Genomic DNA, 22226 nt, shown 5'->3' with positions numbered 1-22226 from the left:
TGTGCACCCCCTTCTGGTTTTACTGGTAAGACTGTCATTTTAGGGGAATGAAGAAACAAAAAAGTGGTCAACCATAAACGCTGTCTACTGGATTTTAGCGTTCATCCACTGGAATTAGGGTTAATATGTCAACTATCAAAATATCACCAAACAGGCAATGGCTTCGTTCAAATGTGGAAGCAATGTTCACCCATCATATCTTGACAGCCAATTTTCTAGCTTGTAGATAATTAGTAAATAGTATTTGACTTTCTACAAGAATTTTAAAAATTAATAAAAACTGCCTACAAATAACATTTATTAAAAATAAAATGCCATATAGGTTTTTTCATTTCGTCAACTTATGCATCTGCTATTGTACACAGGCGTTCAAGTATAGAAATCTTTTGGCTTGAAGAACAGAATGCATTACTCCTTGGAAGCATTTTTCCCACAGAGGCCATCTTTGGCGGCTGCTTCAGCTATTGGTATAAAGCATTCCTGAAAGAAATAATTAAGAAATAGTTTTAAGTTAAACATTATCGGCCTACACTAACAATGGTTTTTTTAATATGTTGGTAAGTGTTGGATGTCTACGTGCCTATGTGGTGATCTTGAAGGTCTTGTATACAAATAAAATGAAAATGGAATGTAATATTTCTATTATGCAATTAAGATATATACGTTAAATGATCGGGAAATTTGTGTTATGTAAAAATTATGAAATTTGTATCAGTTAATTATTTTATTATTATTATTATTATTATTTTTGATACCCATTTGCACCAAAGTCACCTTGAATTGAAACTTTTGAACAAAAAGTGATTATTATTATTTTTTTTTTTTTAATTGCTGTTAAGTATTTCAAAAAATGAAATAAATACCTAAATCAGGCTAGCTAGGGACTACCAACAGAATTTGAAACTTAAATCCATAAGATTTTTCCTTTTCGATAAACTTGATTGCCCACATTAATCTTTATAATTACTGCAATTAGTCTGTTTTTGGCAACAATGAAAATTTCCGAATTCCATTATCCACTTTTCTGTGCTTGGGTTCAGTTTAACATTGAAATTAACCTTTGTTGTTGTTGCTTGTCCCACTTGGCAGACAGAAACATCACACCAAGTGCATGAAGCCGTGCGAACAAAGTCCCTCCAAAACAGCAGAAGGGTTGGAATACAGATGATTCAGGTCATGGTGAAGGGGGAAGTTGCAGCTTCAGGAGGTAAATACCTTGAGGCACCATAGGTTGAAGTCTGACTTTGCCTCATGCCTGCAGACTTTAGCTGAGCATAATGGAGTGACCTTCACGCCTTGGGTGATCCTACCAGGAGTATACACTCCTGACGTTCTTCACCCACTCAGCCCTGGGCCCTTTAAAAAACTCAATGAGCCTGAAGAAGTTTTCACCTGAACACCTCAAAAAGATAAGAATAAACACACTTGTATCCACAAGCATATTATTTGTAAAAAATACAGATATGCATATTGTTCCTGAAATTTACCTCACTATATGCTTTTCCTCGTGAGTCAAAATGTATAATGTGTTGCCGAATTTGCACTAAATGATGTATAACTTTTTAAATTGAATAACCAACTTCTGACTTTTCTACTTGCTGGCAGAAGTAGTGCTTGGATGTCAGTTTCTTACGCTTTAAGATGCAGTCAAGGACACACCAATGGAAGATTGCTGTGACCTCCCAAAATTTTTTAATTTCACAAATTTCGTCTAACGATTCGTCAAATTTGGACACAGTGTTGCATTATTGCACTTTTTTTCAAATGGTACCAAAATATTTCTCCTCTTCGGATGTAGGAACTGGTGTGTCTGTATCTGTTCGTATTCTCTCAATTATCAAATTCAGTGTTTCATTCAGCAAACTGAGAGTTTTATCTCCTCACAAATTTTTAAGTTTCTTGTATCCTTGGGTGCAGGCTCAAACCTGGCTTCAGTTGGTGGATTTTCAACATGCAGAAAATCAACAGCATCCAGGTATCGTTTTGTGGCATGCAAAAGATGTCTTTAGTATTCATTCGACTCTGAATACCCTTGGTAAAATTAAATTCCTAGTGCAATTTCGCATTAAGCCAGGTGCCGCCATCTAAAGGGGAAACTAGACACCAAAATTCTCAAATATTCTCAATCGGTTGACCAACTCTCCAGAAATGGTATCCAAAAATAGATGCCGCCTCTTTTGAAATGCACCAGGTCTACAAATGATGAAAAACCCATACTGTCTGACCACGGATTGTATGGAAAGACAAACATCCATTTTACTGCAATGGACAAATCTATTTTTTTTTCGCGATGTCAGCTTTTGCAGAAGCAGAGTCTCATTCAAATGAGCGGAATACGTGCATCAAATATTTACTTCTCCCTCTCATTCAGATAGATTCGTCTCATCTGGACGTTTGCAAATTCCATACAATCCGTGGTTGGACAGTACTCAGACCCATTATAGAAACAAGCAACTTGTCAACGTTTTGTACCCTGTGCCCTGTGCTAAGATAAGGGATCAGCCAAAAATACTGCCGCACTTTGAGGAGGAGGGGTTCCTGTAAGGAAGAGGATAAAAAGATGACACACAAAGATGATCACATTTTTTGTTTGTTATGAACAACCCCAGTAAGCAAAATATCTTGCCTCAGTATTGCATAAAGGTTGACATGCAAGAAAAATCATCTTGCATTAATACTGCCTCAATGTTGTTATGTTACTCCCTTTATGCTGTCAGCAGGCTGCCACAATATTGACTGACAAGGTGTATGCAGCATAATATCAGGAAAATATCAAGGTAGGCTGCTTTTGTAACATTGCATACGTATTGATATGACAGGATAATATCAAGATGTTGTCATGACAGCATGAAATCAAGGTCTAGGCAAGATGATCTTGCTTTTGTAATCTTGCATACGTATTGATATGACAGGATAATATCAAGATGTTGTCATGACAGCATGAAATCAAGGTCTAGGCAAGATGATCTTGCTTTTGTAATATTGCATACGTATTGGTATGACAGGAAAATATCAGGATACATTGACATGACAGTATGAAATCAGCACGTTTGCAAGGTGTTTTATCCATTTATTTATTTGTATTATTTTCACTTCAAACTCGAGAATTAAATTTCATTCTTTAATTATTTCTGTTATTCTTCAAGATAGTTTTCTAGTCTGAGAATATTTTCTTAAAGCTGACATCTGATCGGAAATTCATATAAAGATATTAATAGTACTCGCAATTTAATTAAAAAAAATGAAAGTTTCTTCGTTTTGCGTAATACTTGACTTATTTTTTAAATTCTTGCTTCTAATTGTATTATAAAGACATAAAATGCCTATTTAGAAATAATTGCGGAAGTTTTTATAGCACATTTAAGAGTAAAGGTAGCAAAATAATAAATAAATACAATAAAGTACATTTTCAAATGGATGTCAGCATTGAAAATATCCCATGGACAAAACATATGAATTTATCTCAAAGAATAACATAAATAACCATTGAATAAAATTAATCTTACTTGTGAGATTGAAGTGATAATACGAAATTCTGGACTTCATGTCCTTTGTTATTATCGGCCATTTCTAACATTGATCGCACATCGTCTGCGATATGACTTGTTTAGTACTATATTAATAAACAAATGCAAATATCAGTTATTCATAAGTTATTCCTAAAACAATACTATTCCACACTAATAACTAAGCAACCAACTTAACGAAGCCTAAAAAATGCAAAGCCACGTGCAACTCCTCTGAACCGACTGAATCAATGTGCCAGCAATGCGAGGGACGCTGGGTAGAAAGAACTGTGCGCATGCGCAAGTATCAACGAAGGTCCACCTGCTCTATTGTGTACTAATTACCTTGACGGCGACAGCATGAAATCAATATCATCTTGACGGCATCAACATGTATGCAATGTTGTTATTTTAAGGTATTATCAATATTGATATTTTAAGATGAATGCAATGTTGCATACGTGTTGTTATAGTAATATTGCTTTTTAATCTTTATGCAAGCTTTATGCAGTATGAAACACGTCAATATTGACGCCGTCAGTATAATATCAAGATCTGTCAAGGTTGATGCAAGAAATTTTGCTAGTAGGGCAACAGTGACATGTAGGGTTTTGTGACTATTTCTGACCGTTGGCGACTAAGACGACTCTTTTGTCAAAAAAGGCCCAAAAGCAAACTCCCGATTATCCGCGAGCGGTTTATCCGCGGGGCGGATTATCCGCGAATCAATCAACAATCACGAACATGTATTTTCGCAGTAAAAAGCAAATACCAGTGGCTGTTTTTTTTTTTTTTTGAAAAATTGTAAATTTACACTCAGTTGTTTTTGCTTGATAGTAGGGGAATAATGAGAGTCCTGCACCAGGAGGCGGTGTTGCGGTGTTAACACCGCCTCCCCCTCCCACTCTTCCTCCCACCGCCTCCTCCACTTCCTCCCCACCCCCTCCCGACCTTGGGGTTGACCCTCCCCACGACCGGGGCCGCCGCGAGAACCCGTAGAAGGTGACGAGGGTTTTTCCCGCGTTTTAGATATTTTTCCCGCGTTTTCGGACTTAGAATATTTTGAACTTGTTGTCATGGTATCCACAAAGTTTTTACTTTTTGGATGGCAACACTTGTTTGAGTTTCGGTTTTCGGTTGGCAACACTTGTTGTCATGACAACCAGAGTTTTTAGTTTTCGGTTGGCAACACTTGTTGCTATGTTTTAACTTATGCTATGTTTAACGTCGGTGGCGCCATCTATTGAGAGGTTGATTTTTTATTTCCGGACTTTGAATATTTCTGCGAATTTAATTATTTTTATTTTTACAGAGTGTCGCTGCTGGGAATCGAACACCCAAACTTTGAGTTAGCAAAAACGTATGCTAACCACTATGCTATATTTTTCATTACTCTTTCAGTCTTAATGTGAATCTATACCATGACAACGAATATTACAATTAAATTAATTTTAAAACCATCAGTTAATTTACTCTTTAGTACTAATCATGGCATATCATTAACTGAATTTCAGCTCATAATTGAAACTATAATCATTATTATTATTTTTCATAATAACAAAGTTTTCACTTAAGTAAAGATTTATTTAAATACAACCCATTCGAGATTTTAGATTTGGTTCAATGCTTTGTGGACTTGAAATATATTTTAAACTTTGATTTTCTTTTTCATGCATTTCAAACTTTATCATTTTTATTTTTTCTAACTTGTTAAATTTTCTTAACTAATTTCATTTTTCTTTGTCAAATTTACAAATATTTTTTCTAACTTGTAAAAATTTCGAAGAAATAATTTTCTTAACTAATTTTTTTTGACTTTCATACAACAAAATATTTTTTCTTACTTGTTAAATTTTCAAAGAAATAATTAACTTAAATATTCTTTCACACATTTTGAACTTTAACGTTTTTTCCTGTCATTTAGCACTTTGATTTTTTTTTTTTCACTATTTTAGCGTTTTTCAATTATTTTCAGTCTTTAACTATTTTCTTAACTTTTTAGTCTTTAACTAATTTCAAGCATTTCAGACTTAGATTATTTTTTCGTGATTTCGATTTTTTTTTTAGTATATTTTAGAGTTTGATCATTTTCTCGCTTGTTTTTACTTTATCGTTTTTTTTTTCCCCGATATTTTTAAACTTAGAAATTTTTCACAAGTAGTGACAGGAATCGAACCTTCAAATTTTTCAAAACGTTATCATGTCTTCAATTTTTGCAATCATGTCAAACTTGCAATCAATTTACTCGTAGTAGTAATTAACACTTATCATTAACAAATTTTCTCAGATTTTAAAAAAATCAACTTAATTAATTTTTTCCAGTAAGCAAATTGCGCACTCAAGTTACATTCCAACACTGCATATATGTTTCAAGAGTTTCATTGAATTTATCACATTCCATTTAATTAACTCTAATAATTACTTTTTCATTAATACTTAACTTAATCATTTTATCATACACTTATTCCAGTTACAAAATTATGCTTAAAAGTTATTTATTTTTCTTAGCACAAGAGATGTTAACATGTTCCTACTAAAATGCTTTTCACTCTAGTTTGAGTTTACTAAAATAGCAACTCATTTACGATTTAGATTCATTTAATCGTCTTTGATTCTTTTTTCATTGTTAATATTTTAAATTATCACATACGTTATTATTTTTATACATTGTGACCATCAAGATCTTTCTCAAAATTTGTCGAAGACAACTCAACTCCACTCAGAGTAGTCTTCGACAAATTTTGAGAAAGATCTTGATGGTCACATATGGATTGAATTTATCTGTATTTATTTGTTAATTTTGTTTTATTTTTTACTGTTGTGAAAGGATTGTATTCAAACAGATGCATTAAGCTCATTGGTTCTCTCATCCATTTCATTTAGCATTCTCATTGGTTGATAATTTCACCTTTTTGTTTAACGCATCCTTCGAAAGTATAAATTTGATGTGGTTACTTCGAAAGATCATTTGGTGGTTTGGATTCCATTCCGATCATGACGGGAGGTTTTCTGTGCTGGAGTTAACTTCTATCGAAAAACTTTTTCGAACAGCTGAAAATTTTAACTTGGTGTTTCGAATTTCTTTAGAGCTTTTCTAATGGAAAATCATAGGGAAAACTCGAATATTGTTGATGGTGGTGTGAGTCGTGAAGATGTTTTATCATCACATGTAAGTATTTATTTTTGAGTGTGTTATGTGATAATTCTTTTGTTGAAATATTTGAGGGCTCAAGCAGTATGAAAATAATATAATAAATGATTTTGGGTAAAGATTTCATCAATTTTTCTATTTCAAAAGTGTGAGTACGAAATATTCATTTCATGAAAATTGATTAATATTTTCATAGAATGTGCTTACTTGAAGGTTTGCGCTTATTTGATAAGCATCTTACTTTAATATTCTAAAGAAGCTTGTTAGTTTAGTGGAAAAATTGTACATGCTGAATTTTGGTAGCGGAACAGTAAACGATATTGTGTGCTGTATTTTTAAATGAACTTTTATAAAATTTCAACTTTCGGATTCTTGTGTTATTAAAAGAATTGAATATGATGTAAACAGGAGTTTTGTTTTCACGTTTTATGTATTTATTTACATTTCATTTGAGTTTAAATTTAGATGATGAAATGATGTTGAGAAAGTATATAGCACGAAACTTCATATGTGCTAGTGTTTTAAATGCTATTTTCAATGATAGAATTGACTTAAATAAAAAAAGTTTCTGATAATTTTTGATTTATTTTTCCTTTATATCTTTTACAGGTATGTGCTTCATGTGGGAAGCAATTTAGTTCAAATTCAAATTTGAATCAACATCTTAAGACTCATTCAGGAATGAAACCATTTTGTTGTATGAAATGTAATGCTTCCTTTGGGCGTGAGTCTACTTTGAGAAGTCATCAAAAGATACATTCTAGAAAGAAGTCTTATAGATGTGAAAAGTGCGACATGCTATTCGATGAAAGAAAGCATTTGAATCTACATATTAAGGAGCATGGTCCCTCATTCATATGTCAAGAATGTGGAAAGTCATTCAAGTGGAAATCTGCTTTGAATCGTCATTTGAAGATTCATAATTCTACTACCACCTTTGCATGTTCGAAATGTGACAGAAAGTTTAAACGAGAGGATAGTTTGAAAAGGCATATCCTGATACATGGACGAAGCTATACATGTGATCAGTGCGGAAAAAGTGCTTGCTAGTAAATCTACCCTTTTGCATCACGTTCGTGTTATGCATAGTGCAGTGAAGCAAGTTACAGTGAAAACTCATGTCCCAAAGAGATTAAAACCTACTCGACAAACTACATTCGGTGTTTTTGCTACGGAGTTTGTAACACCTGCTCCTCAAAATTCTCAAGACATAAAAATGTGTTTTGATGAGTTAAGACCCCAAATTATTCAAATATTGAAGGATGAAATAGATGAAAAACGAAGCATTAAATGGTGCATAGTAATGAAGGCAGTGCTGAGTCGTCATGTTGGTGATAATGATAATGATGATGATGATAATTTGATTACTTCTTATTTTAGAAGTGTAATGCGAATAGAACTTGTTAAGGACACTATCTTAGAACATTTGAATGATGCTATTGGTCAGGTTGAAAACGCCTTAGAGGTGTTTATACAACTTGGATCTGGGTGGGCGTTGGATCATATTGTCAATGTGGAAGTTCAGACTGCGAAATACGCACCTTTAGCTAAGTAGTAAATTAATAAGTTTTATAAATGAATTACCTCTATCCTTCAAAATGTATCTGTTATCCTTTAAGGCAGTTAAACTTGTTTTATTGCTTTGCGTTGTATATAGTTGATGATTTGTGCTTTGAAATTAATCTTTCATATATTTCTACATGCGTTTTCTTGTAAGCAAGCTTTAGAATGGCTGTATTTTGTTTGTTTCACTGTATGGTATTGTAATAAAGTTTGAGTGAGAATATGATTTTTGTGATATTTCAATAGATTGACACACATAATATATTTCAACATATGTTAAGAAAAAGTTGAAAATTATGATAGTGAACCTTAAACAAGTTAATGTGTTGAAAAATAATATACAGTCACATTCACATGTTGAAATTCATACGTATTAATACTGCATTCAATATTGGAGAAATACCTTAAAGACTTATAAATTCTAATATGAAATGTGAGCGCTCTTTCTCAACTATGTTGTTCTCTCAATTGATAAAAGACACTCACCTGATCGTAAACCATTTCGACCGATGTGTTACTAAGTGTATAAGAGTTTTTAATTTTCTTAAATTCAAAGTTAATTGTATGATTATATTAATTGCTAAAAATGTGATATTTTCGCTTATAATTTCGATTGATGAGTAAAGTTTCATTACAAGTTCCCTCACATGATTGAACAATAACATGATAATTGGATATTTGAAAGCTTGAGTGAATGATTTATAAGTATCTTAAACATTACTATTATTTGTAATGCATGTGTGCTAATTAATACTGAGAGTGCAAAGAGTAAATGGATTAACAATAGTTGTTATTAATACAAAAAGTAAAGTGATTGCTAGTTTTAAAATTAATTAAATCATTCTGTTTAAAGATTCAGTTGATTAAATTTATTTTTGTAAATTTGAAAAAAAAAAATGAAAAAAAAAAAAAAATAGTTTTGTGAAAAAAGGTTGAAAAGAAAAAAAAAATAATATGTTATAAAAATATTATTTTTTGTTTTGAAAAAAATATTTTTGCGGAAAAAATTATTTTTGTAAGATTAAAAATTTATTTTTATATGATTGAAAAAAAAAATTGATTTTTTTTAATTAGTGGAAATACATTACAAGTTTGAGAAATTAATTCTTAAAAACATTTTATATAATTGAAGAAAAAAAAAATATTTGATTTCATTTTCTAAGTAGAAAAATATTACAAGTTTGAAAAAATATTGTTTTGAAACAAAAAAAAAAAAGAAATATTCTTACAAGTTGAAATTTTTTTTATATGTTAAGACCTGCAATTATTCATTCAAGGTTGATTGCAACACCATGTACATATGTATAACTTGAATAATGCATTCGTTTTAATATGACAAAATACATTCGAAAATTTCTAAGGAAATTGAATTCGCTGTTGTAAAAATAAAATCACTAGAAATATTTTTTGGAAATGTGAAAATCGCTATGTTTTTGGAAGAATAAATAATTGTAATGCTTAATTGGTGAAAACTATTAAAAGAATAAGAACGCACTGAAAATAATCTCCACAGTGAAATAATCATTGGAAAACAACTCAGTTTAAAAAAGTAATAACTATGGTCTTTTTCAAAATGTGAAATGTTATGGTGGACTGATTGCGAATAGAAAAAATTAAGTCTTTAAGTGTGTGTGTGTGTGTGTGTGTGTGTGTGTGTGTGTGTGTGTGTGTGTGTGTGCATGAGAAACGAATAGAATAGAATAACTTTGTAGACAGTTCAAGTTCGGGAAAAAATAAAAAATAAATAAATCGTCGACAGTGGTTTTGAAATTAATTAGGAAATTAGTTTCAAATAAAGATTTAAATCGATGTATCTTCTTTAATTAAGTTTTTGGGCGATAAAAGAGGTCACATGTGTTTACAGCCGTTAGTATTGAGTTGAAATCTTACCACGTGAATTCCATGACTCACTATGATAAGATAAAATCTGAGATAAGCCTATGTTTCATCTTTCATTATCCATTGTGCTTTCGATGTGGATGGACGCTTAGTGAAGAGAGTGTTGGTTGCAGTCAGAACATTCTAGGAAGGCATGGAAATGAAGTTTGGATAATATTACATTTTATGCCGTTGTTAAATTTAAAATCGACGCATATTTTGTAATATTATTCATTATCTTCAATAATGCATCAATGCATAAGTATTGGAGGAGTCTTTTCCTACAAAGGTTGGATTTTTGACTTTAAAATATTTTTTTCTTCGTATGATAAATTTACTATTGATTCCGGTTTTTTTTTTTTTTTTTTTTTTTTTCACGAAGATTGTATGTGTCTGTTCCTATCTGTTTATGTTGATCATGAACTAGTATTAAATTAATTCGAAGTTTAATGAAAATTCTTAAAAAGGAGCAAATATAGTACTTGTGATAGGTCTAAAATTGTGTTAAGCAAACTTTTTATTTTATTCTGTTGGGGATTTTATATGAGTGTGTATATTCTTGAAATGATATGAAATTTTGTAAAAATATCTTTTGTAAGTCTTGGTTGTGATGTGGGAGTATTTTGTTGGAAGCTTCTTCAGTTATACAAAATTGAAGCCGACTTGAATGAAATATGCGACTTTGAATTTATTTGCATGCGAATGAAAAATTAATAAATAAAACTGAAATTCATAAATTGTATTGAAAACTCTGTTAATGAAATTAGTTGGCTGTAAAGTAATAATTTAGAAAAAACTTGTTAACTTTCGTCTTGGAAAATAACTATATTGAAAGAGTTGTATTTTGAATATAATAGCGGGAACATTTTTCATCACTTTGGTAAATGAATGATAAATAGTAAAACGCGTGAGAATATGTTAAAGTAAAATAAAATATTCAGAGGGGATTTAATTCATGAAAGTTGAAAATTTTGTTTTATTCCATCAAGAGTGTTTGCATGAAAAAAAAAATAAAGAAAGGAAAATATGATTAACTTAAATATCGATGATAAAAAATAATTATTAGAGTTAATTAAATGAAATGCGATAAATTAAGTGAAACTCATGAAAAGTATATGTAGTGATAAAATATAACTTGAGTGGGAAATTTGGTTACAGTAAAAAATTATTTAAGAAGATAATTTTTTAAAATTCATGAAAATATTTGATAGTGATAAGTGTTAATTAATACGAAAAGTAAATTGATTGTAGATTTTCGAAAATTAAATGGATAAATGTATAAAAATAATAACGTATGTGATAATTTAAAATATTAACAATGAAAAAAGAATCAAAGACGATTAAATGAATCTAAATCGTAAATGAGTTGCTATTTTAGTAAACTCAAACTAGAGTGAAAAGCATTTTAGTAGGAACATGTTAAAATCTCTTGTGCTAAGAAAAATAAATAACTTTTAAGCATAATTTTGTAACTGGAATAAATGTATGATAAAATGATTAAGTTAAGTATTAATGAAAAAGTAATTATTAGAGTTAATTAAATGGAATGTGATAAATTCAATGAAACTCTTGAAACATATATGCAGTGTTGGAATGTAACTTGAGTGCGCAATTTGCTTACTGGAAAAAATTAATTAAGTTGATTTTTTTAAAATCTGAGAAAATTTGTTAATGATAAGTGTTAATTACTACTACGAGTAAATTGATTGCAAGTTTGACATGATTGCAAAAATTGAAGACATGATAACGTTTTGAAAAATTTGAAGGTTCGATTCCTGTCACTACTTGTGAAAAATTTCTAAGTTTAAAAATATCGGGGAAAAAAAAAAAACGATAAAGTAAAAACAAGCGAGAAAATGATCAAACTCTAAAATATACTAAAAAAAAATCGAAATCACGAAAAAATAATCTAAGTCTGAAATGCTTGAAATTAGTTAAAGACTAAAAAGTTAAGAAAATAGTTAAAGACTGAAAATAATTGAAAAACGCTAAAATAGTGAAAAAAAAAAAAAAATCAAAGTGCTAAATGACAGGAAAAAACGTTAAAGTTCAAAATGTGTGAAAGAATATTTAAGTTAATTATTTCTTTGAAAATTTAACAAGTAAGAAAAAATATTTTGTTGTATGAAAGTCAAAAAAAATTAGTTAAGAAAATTATTTCTTCGAAATTTTTACAAGTTAGAAAAAATATTTGTAAATTTGACAAAGAAAAATGAAATTAGTTAAGAAAATTTAACAAGTTAGAAAAAATAAAAATGATAAAGTTTGAAATGCATGAAAAAGAAAATCAAAGTTTAAAATATATTTCAAGTCCACAAAGCATTGAACCAAATCTAAAATCTCGAATGGGTTGTATTTAAATAAATCTTTACTTAAGTGAAAACTTTGTTATTATGAAAAATAATAATAATGATTATAGTTTCAATTATGAGCTGAAATTCAGTTAATGATATGCCATGATTAGTACTAAAGAGTAAATTAACTGATGGTTTTAAAATTAATTTAATTGTAATATTCGTTGTCATGGTATAGATTCACATTAAGACTGAAAGAGTAATGAAAAATATAGCATAGTGGTTAGCATACGTTTTTGCTAACTCAAAGTTTGGGTGTTCGATTCCCAGCAGCGACACTCTGTAAAAATAAAAATAATTAAATTCGCAGAAATATTCAAAGTCCGGAAATAAAAAATCAACCTCTCAATAGATGGCGCCACCGACGTTAAACATAGCATAAGTTAAAACATAGCAACAAGTGTTGCCAACCGAAAACTAAAAACTCTGGTTGTCATGACAACAAGTGTTGCCAACCGAAAACCGAAACTCAAACAAGTGTTGCCATCCAAAAAGTAAAAACTTTGTGGATACCATGACAACAAGTTCAAAATATTCTAAGTCCGAAAACGCGGGAAAAATATCTAAAACGCGGGAAAAACCCTCGTCACCTTCTACGGGTTCTCGCGGCGGCCCCGGTCGTGGGGAGGGTCAACCCCAAGGTCGGGAGGGGGTGGGGAGGAAGTGGAGGAGGCGGTGGGAGGAAGAGTGGGAGGGGGAGGCGGTGTTAACACCGCAACACCGCCTCCTGGTGCAGAACTCTCATTATTCCCCTACTCTTGATTGATTGATTTAATTTAATTTTATTATTATTATTATTATTATTATTGTGCGTTCTTCATCGTACATACACTTGTTTGTTATTGATGTTAAGTTCGGTTGTGCAAAAATATAAAACATTTGTACTCTATATATATTTTCACTGTTTGCAGAAAGTGTTATGCATCAATACAGTTAAGAATTTGAGATAGGACAATTTTTACCTGATTTGTCCCCATTTTAGTCTTTTTGCGGTTATCCGCGATTTTTATTATCCGCGGCACTTGTGCCACCCAATTCCGCGGATAATCGGGAGTTTACTGTATTTTGAAAAAATTGACGACTTTTTAGAATATTGGGTGATTATTTTTTCATATGTTGTGTAATATTCATTAGAAAAAAAAGTAGAAAATCGATTTGAGCGCACTAATGGCATTTATTGATTTTACAAAAATTGTATGATCTATTTAGTTGCGTTTCACCGCGTTAAGCGAGTTCAGCGACAGAGGACGAAACGTAGAACGGGGTATGGGCTTGAATTCGATAGCAAAAAAATAAACTGTACTTGAAACATTTTAAAAATAGTTTCTCAATCTAATTTTCTTAACGTGAGTACGATGATGGTCTCAACACGTGGCTTCGAGAAAAATACATCCCGTTTTAGGTTTCAATCCTTTTGTTTCTTGTAAACATTTTAGTATTTTTGACAATTGGGAATTATTTTGACTCATGCTATCTTTGATTAACGGAGTTATTCTGGTTGAAGATAAGTCTAAAATGTTTGAACGGATGCTAAATGAAGACTAATATTGAGAGACTCTTTGCCAAAATACCAACGTGTTGGAGAGGTAAAAATAACAATAGAATTTCGAAAATGGCACACAAGACATATAAAAATTATCTGGAAGAACAAGGAAAGTTGAATCTGGAAGAACAATGAACAGACTATATGATGGAAAACGAAGAATGCGAAGATGATTGAAAAAGAAAAGCAGAAATCAAATGAGGCAGTGAGAAGCAACGGATGCAAGTGGACTATTTTAAGTTTCGAGTAAAACGCGTTTAAAGATCAGATCCTAGGTAGGCTTTAATTGAATTTTTTTTCTAAATCATGCTATACAGCAGCACCTACCAGGGCTACTAGTACAATCTCTTGCCCCAAGACAGAGGAGAGGTTCACCTACCATTTGTTACTGGTTATCTCCAAATTTTTAATTTTGCCACTTGCATCCCTTTGCTTCTCACTATCTCAAATTTAGAACAAAATCAATTGAATTACTCAAAGAGAAGGCGAAGATGGTTGCGCTGAAGCCCCATTTAAGACTTTCCAGATTCTCTATTGAAATTAGCAAACCAATGACTAAAATCAGCTATGAAGAAAGATGATTTGTTTGAAATTAGTGTTGCAAAAGGGATGGTAAAAGGTGTAGAGAAGTTACAAGAAAAAGGAAGAACAGTAGAAAAGAAAGAAAGAAACTAAGTTAAACTTTATTGTTGAGAAAAGAAAAACAAGTTTTATTGATATATAACTAAAAAACCAAAAAATGCCATAAGTTAAGATGAACATAAGTTTTCCATTTGCCATCAAAGTTTTAAATTAAATGTTAAAAATTTTCAACTGTGCAGTAACTGTATATTTGTTTTATTCTTAGGCAAACTCTATTTATAATTACTTTCCGTGTTTAAAATCAGAGTAAGTATGTTTAATTTACCTTGGACTTAAAAAAAAAATCTTTATTAAACTTTCTTTTCATCTCATGGCATTTATAAGAGGGTTTGGAAAAAATAACTTAATTTTTAAAACAGTAATTTCATTGAAAAATGCTTAATGAACTAAGTTAATGTTGAAACAAATGTTAGATATGAGAAGTTCCGTTTTGGTTGTCTTGTGTTTACTAGATGTTTTAAGATGTTCTACTGTGTGGTTGTGTCACACGATGCATTTTTTTGAGTTAGCAAATTTATAAAAACTATTGGAAAAACCAACTAGTACACAGATACAAGACGCAACTCAAGTGCTTCTCTAAGTATACTAATTAGGCGACTAATTTTTACATATCAAGCTACTAAAGCAACTATTTTCAAGCAAATTTTTGATGTTAACCCTAGACATGTGACAAGGGGAGTGGAAGGGGTTAGGTGAAGTGTGACACTTTGTGTAAAACAAGGTATGGGATCAAATTTGTTGAAAAAAAGGGTGATCTCTTTTACCAGTCCCTAAGAAGTTAGGTGAAGTGTGACACTTTGTGTCAAACGAGATATTGGGGTCAAGTTTGTTGAAGAAAAGGGTGATATCTTTTACCAGTCCCTAAGAAATTTGGTGAAGTGTGACACTTTGTGTCAAATGAGGTATGGGGGTCAAGTTTGTTGTAAAAAAGGGTGATATCTTTTACCCAGTCCATAAGAAGTTGTAGTGCCGTTATCATAATGAAGGACGCCGCCTAGTAAGTGAACTTCATTTTTTTCATCTAATGGGGGTTGCGTTTTTGGCTATTTAGCTTTTAGCTGACCTAGTGCGATCCCTCGATACGGCATCCAGTCTTTCATGTGCCACCATTAAGGCGCGAATGTCAATGGCACGGATAATCTGGATGCCCAGTTTCCACCAGATGGAGGCACCTGGTATCTCTTTTGATGAAAAATTTTCAATAGGAAATTCTTAATTTTGCCGAGCGAATTCTAAGCCAAATGAATATCCAAGGGATCTTTTACATGTCGCATAATCATACGACATGGGCGCTGATGATTTTCTGCATCTCGAAAACCCACCGACTGGCCACCCCAGGTCAGAACCTGCGTCCACAGGCGTAGAAGCCAGTGCCTAACCATCACGCCACCTTGAATTTCTGATTTGTATAATGCACAGGATTTTTACAAATTTTTTTTCAAAAATACCATTTATTTTTTCCTCTCTGAAAGCATTCTTTCAAACATGCTATACTTACAATAACCTTCAGCAATAACTTGCACATAGATTTGTCTTCAGAAGAACAGGCTGCCTGCAAAGGGATACAGTACAATTTAATATATATATATATATATATATATATATATATATATATATATATATATATATATATATAACACTTTGGATAATGACACACTAACCTTTGTAGAAAATTTTTACATACACATTGACGCGTTCTAAAGAAGATATTTTTAGAGACTACTTTAGGTTAAGATAATTGAAATATTAACAGAGAAAGTACCTGACCTTAGTAATTGTAACACTGTAAGAAAAGCCCGAAATTTACTGTCACAGATTAGTTTCGGGTAACGTTGCTGTAAACATCAAGTGTTTTTGTCAAAAAGTTTCCTGAGTTGCTGCAAGTTGCACGAATGCAGACTTTTCATTGTTGTGAAAAATATTTAGCTACCAGTTTAGACTAACTTATCGTATTTATTATGTGTATTGTCTTTGTTGTGTTTACGGCACACCCAGAATGACTAAGCTCTCAATGGGAGCGAATTATTAGCTTCTGGATTCCATAGCTTTGCAAGAATTGCAGACAAGTAGAATGCTTGGTATTTACTTGCAATTCTGTATTAGCTTTGGCGATGGTTGTAGTTATGTTATTGGAACCTTTCTGGTAAGTCAGTAAGGTGCCAAGCTATTATTTTTAACCTACTAAAGTTATCTGCGAAGATTCTTGATTCTTACCAGAGACATGACTAGCTTTTACTCGAAAGATTTCCGAATTCGTCAGAAAGAACCCAGGATAATTTTAGGAAGGTTACTAACATTTAGCGACAAACGTTCCTGTTTTCTGCAAGTTACGTTACTGGCACAAATTGGGCACATTTCACATTAGCTGCCCATTATTTTCCAGGGACATTTCTGAATTATTTTCAAGGAGACAGGATGTTGAGAAAGCTATAATTAGCAACTGATTGCATACACGTGTTTTGAATTACAAATAACCCCTTTTACGCAAAGAAGTCTAACCTTTTCAGTCTTAAGTCATTCGAAAAAAGCAAGCGGGCGTTAAGCCATCTATTCTATCGGCTAATATGTGCTTTTCCAATGTTGTGTTTCCTACTGTTGCTTTGTTGCGCAAAGGATTTATTAATTTCGCCTTGCGTTTAGTTCATTAGAAATTACTGTTCTTGTGTCTGAATGCACCCACTCAATGGATATAAAATCTGGAAATTTTACCTTTTCCCACTTAGTAGCCTCCTGCAAGATCTAATGTACTGTTTTTCATTTTTTTAGGAACTCATTTTTATTTTAAACTAATTTTAATGCATGCACATTAGGGTGCATCGAAAAAAACTTTTTTTCGAAATTCAATTTGTCAAGTTGATCAAATGTTGTCCCTACCGACCCACATCCTACACAAAAAATATTATCCAAATCAAAAAATATTTAGGTGTACCGCACAAGGCCTAAAAATTTATAACTTTCTCAAAAAACAATTTTTTCTAAAAATGTTTTTGAATAACAGATAAAATGTTAAAATTTTTTTAAGTTAAAAAATGTACACAGTAAAGTCGGAGAAAAAAGTGAGGGGGAAAAGACTATCATAAACACAATATACAGATATCCCGCGCATTTATTCTAAACTTCCGTGATTTTCAGGAAAAAAAAAAGCATTTTACAACGTCATGTGACTTGGTTAGAAACAGGGTTTCCGATCCTACATGATATTTTGCGGGATTAGTCCCGTATAATTGAGAGCAAAATCCCGCAAAGATTTTCTATGCAAACGTTTTCCAACTTTTGTCGTTCATAAAACGAATATTTTCACAAGGGTCATTTGAAGTTTGTGAATCACCTTCCACGTGTTTCTGGAAGAGCAAGAAAAACTTTGTGTCTTATATGATGAACGATGAAAATGAATTTGTATCCTTATTGGAGGCTTCAGTTTCATACGTTCAGCAACTGAGAAAATGCTTAAAAATCGTAAACGTTTTCGAAAACCATCACTAGCTATAGAAAAAATTGAGAAAGTGCAGTACAGATTGCAAAACCCGCTGTAGTAGCCCAGAATACAATGTTGGAACGCTTCAATAAGCTTAAGCTAAAACACTCAAAACCTTTAATTTGCTAAAAGTGCACAATATTTTTCTCCGAAGAAGAAAGCAATGAAAAACCAATCATTATTTATGCTCTCCAACCTGTAGAAAGGGCCTGCCGATGTCTGTATCACTGTGAAGCTGATATTCACTGTAAAAAAAATTCCGAAACGTTACTGGTTATTTCCATTGAACGTTTCGTGATTTCAGAGGTTTTTCACCTATTTCCCCAAAAAAATCAAGTATCTTCACAAAAAAGTTTCCCGAATTCCTAAAAAGATGCACGAATGCATACCTTGCACTGGTGTGAAAAATAGTTTTTGCTGCCAGTTTAAATATTGACGGAGCGTGTTTATTAAGTGCATTGGCTTGAGATTGTTTGTGGCCCGTCCGGATTAAGCTTCCAATGGAAGTAAAAAAGTCATCGGATAGCTACAGCTTTGCGAGGTAGGAATTGTAGGCAAGGATATATGCTTGGTTCTTGCTTGCAATTTTCGCGTAGCTTTGGCCGTGGTTGCTCTAATACTTCTGGAGCTTTCTTGGTAAATTAGGACGTTTCTAATCAAATAAATTAAACCTATTAACTGTTCTAGTAGGTTCACGACTGGCTTTAACAGGGGAGATTTCCTAATACTTCGGAAAGGTTACTGACTTTTATCGGAAAACGTTCTTGGCTTTTATAAGATATGTTCCTGGTTGAAATTGGGCACATCAGCTGCCTATTATTTTCCAGGAACGTTTCTGAAACGTTTTTACAGTGTTATAAATGTGGGTGGTACCTTGAAAATTATGTTGGATGAATTAGATGATTAATCTGCAACATATTCGGCACAGAGGCGACAGAAAATAGGATGACTCGTAGTACGTTAAGCGGTTCAAGGGTTTTGAATGTCTCTTTTAGAGGTAAAATTGGCGAAGCTATATAAAAACTTTTACTGAGACTGTAATTTGGTGAAATCAATTAGCGTTCACTCCCTGCTGTAATGAATCAAATACACTGATACAATGACCAACGTTAATGTAGTTGAATTTTATACAGTAATACACAAATCAAAGACAGCGTATTCAGTAAGTTATAGTTAGTATTAGCTACTAGTTTGTTTGGCACTCTTGGCTTCCTTATGAGGTTTTCCACCTCGAGCTGAGTTAGTCCTATGCCGGGCTGATGAGTGCTAATAAGCACGAAACTGCAGTCCTCGGCTGGAATTGACTGAGCTGGCGGTGTATTTCATGAAAGACATCGTATTTGTAATAAATTTGCTGTTCTTGTGTGAGCAAAAGCCAAGCATGACTCCCATAAGAAGAGACAAATATTAGAAAAATTAATAGAAGGTCCAGGAGATTTGTGGAGATCTTTTGCTAAATGTCCACAATTATTTAAACTCTGTAAAACTAACTGCTGTAGACCCATAGCCCGCATTTTCATCGATCGCATTATTTTTTGGGCGAAATTCCTTTTCATCCCATACGAAGCGAAGGGCAAACTTTTGTGCACCAAACGATAGTTGCTTATTATTACGTGACTGTGCAGTACCCTACAAATGGTGTACCGAAAAAGCCTCCATCAAAACTCACGCATCCTTTTAGAGCTGTTGAAAAACAGTAGTAAGGAAAAAGCTTGATATTATATGATAATACATATAATATTTTACCTATATATTAGGTGTTTAATTTTTTATACTTAATTCGTGTAATAACATACTTCTATGTAATAAAATAAAACGATGTTTGCAAGATTGTTTTATAACCATAAATTTTTTTAAACTTCACAAAACTAATCTTACAATATAATCAGAAAATAAATTCAAATCATTTTTATCTATAAAATATAAATAAATGTGTCAAAAATTCTTTATTAGCAAACAAATTTTTAAACCAACATTTGCGAAAATTTTTTTTTTAAAGGTAATACATTTATATTGAAAATTCTAACTTGAACGTTTAAAAAATACTTATTTTTGTGTACTATGCGGGAACCTAAATGCCGCATGAGGGCAAAACCTTTTATTTGATGATAATTCCCGGCTATATTACTTACAATTTTCAACTTGAAAAATTTTAACATTTTTTTCTGTGATTCAAAAATTTTTTTAGTAAAAATTGTTTTTTTGAAGAAAATTATAAACATTAGGCCTCGTGCGGGACACCTAAATATTTTTTGATTCGGATAAATTTTTTATGTAAGATGTGGGTCGGTAGGTGCAACTTTTTATCAACTTGACAAATTGAATTTCGAAAAAAAGTTTTTTTCGATACACCTTAATGCACATATGGCTGAAGTGTTGGACAGTAAGTTGCAAGGGCGGGTTCAGAAATTTCTCAAGGAGGGGGCGATTGTTTGTTTTTACCTTACTTCTTACTACGTGTCTGATTTACACGTGCTTAAGGGAGGAGGATGCCACATCATTTACTATATTTAAAACAACTAAAATATAGAGATTTAGCCAAGGAGGTCCCCGAACCTATTCCTTTCCTTTTCTGTTGAAAGAGATTTTCTGAAATTGTGTTTACAAAATTGAATTTCGTGATAATTGCGGGAAAATGTTTCAAAATCCTCTCTCCCTAACGTCATCAAAGGTCGTCTGAAATTGCGGTTTTTGAAACTTCAGTTTCGAAAAATTACTGGAGGAAAGTCACTTGACCCTTTCTCTCCCCTAACACTACCCGAGTTATCTATAATTGTGTCTTTAAGAGTTAAATTTTTAAAAATGCCCCAGAGAAGGTCTTCAAACTCCTCCCTCTAACATCACGAAAGACTGACTGAAATTTCTTTTTTGAAACTTGAATTCTGAAAAGTCTTTGAGAGGGAGATTCGAACATCATTCCTTTTCTCAACGTCAGATGATCTACACTTCTGTTTTCGGACTTCAATTCAAAACAGTTGCCAGTGCAGGGTCCCTCATGGTATATGAGGAGATAACATTTCCGGGCTTATTGGCCGTGGTCTAATTGGAGTAGGAATTCCAGACGTTTCGGCTTGCTTTGCTGCAGCCATCATCAGTGGTTTGAGTTTGGTGAGACTGATTCCTGGCTTCGGTGGCTCCGGTATTTAAACAAACTGCTGCTGCGCTGCTGGTCCTGATTGGGAGGCGTTCTCAAGCCGCTGGTGGAATAAGGTTCCTGATTGGATGAGATTGAAACCGCTGGGTGATCCTGGTACCTGATTGAATGGGATTTACAAGCCGTGGTGGCTACCGGTTTCTGATTGGATGGGACCACAGCATGTTTTAGACTGTGGTGGCGAGCGGATCTAAGGGCAGGGTGCCATATTTTTGGTAAATTGAAATTCTCCTCTCTTCTGTTCAAATTAAAGGGGTGTTTGAAAATTTCTATAGCTTCGCGATGAAGACGGGCAAAGTAATGAGATGTTGTAGCCAAGATTTCCGTGTCTTTAAATTTGATGTTGTGGACTCCTTCTTGTTGGCTGTGTTCGGCTACGGCTGACTCATCATAGTTTCCTAAATGGCAATGAAGAACATGCTCAGAAAGGCGTGTCTTGATGCTGCGCTTCGTAGTTCCGACATAAACTGATCCACAGGAGCACGGAATTTTGTAAGCTGCAGATGTGGAGAAAGGGTCACGGGGGTCTTTCACCGCGCGATAACAATTCCTAAGTTGAGTGGTGGGCTTGAAAATGGTCTTGATGTTGTGTTTTTCAAGGACTTTCCCAATTCGGTCAGTAACTCTGTGTAGGTAGGGTAAGAACACTTTTCCTAATGGTTCAGATGGGGTAGGCTTCTGTTCGTTATTTTGGACCTCCTGGGGTGAAGGGCTCTTCTAATTTCTCCTCTAGTGAATCCATTGGCTTGAAATGCTAGCTCAAGGTGTTTCAGTTCCTCCTTCAAATGTGTCTTTTTCTGCTCGGTGCATGAGGGTATTGATGACAGCCATTTTTTGTACATAAAAAATGGCACCGAGCAGAAAGAATCTGCGAAAAGACACATTTGAAGGAGGAACTGAAACACCTTGAGCTAGCATTTCAAGCCAATGGATTCACTAGAGGAGAAATTAGAAGAGTCC

At 32.9% G+C, this 22226-nt stretch overlaps 1 protein-coding gene across 1 annotated transcript in view; it reads right to left on the bottom strand.

The window, feature by feature from the left end:
• Nucleotides 1-331: 331 nt before the first annotated feature.
• The window catches only part of LOC129228152 (uncharacterized), a 31534-nt gene continuing 9639 nt past the window's right edge, over nt 332-22226 (bottom strand). The window contains exons 5-6 of the mRNA XM_054862802.1: nt 16136-16189; nt 332-480 (exon numbers count right to left, since the gene is read on the bottom strand). Coding sequence (XP_054718777.1) covers nt 409-480; nt 16136-16189 — 126 coding nt within the window. The 3' untranslated portion in view covers nt 332-408. The remainder of the gene's footprint in view (nt 481-16135; nt 16190-22226) is intronic.

This window comes from Uloborus diversus, chromosome 8, assembly GCF_026930045.1.
Source record: "Uloborus diversus isolate 005 chromosome 8, Udiv.v.3.1, whole genome shotgun sequence".
NCBI classification, from domain to species: domain Eukaryota; kingdom Metazoa; phylum Arthropoda; class Arachnida; order Araneae; family Uloboridae; genus Uloborus; species Uloborus diversus.
The sequence above is the reverse complement of the archived record's forward strand: the minus strand, read 5'-3'. Positions and strand labels throughout refer to the sequence as shown.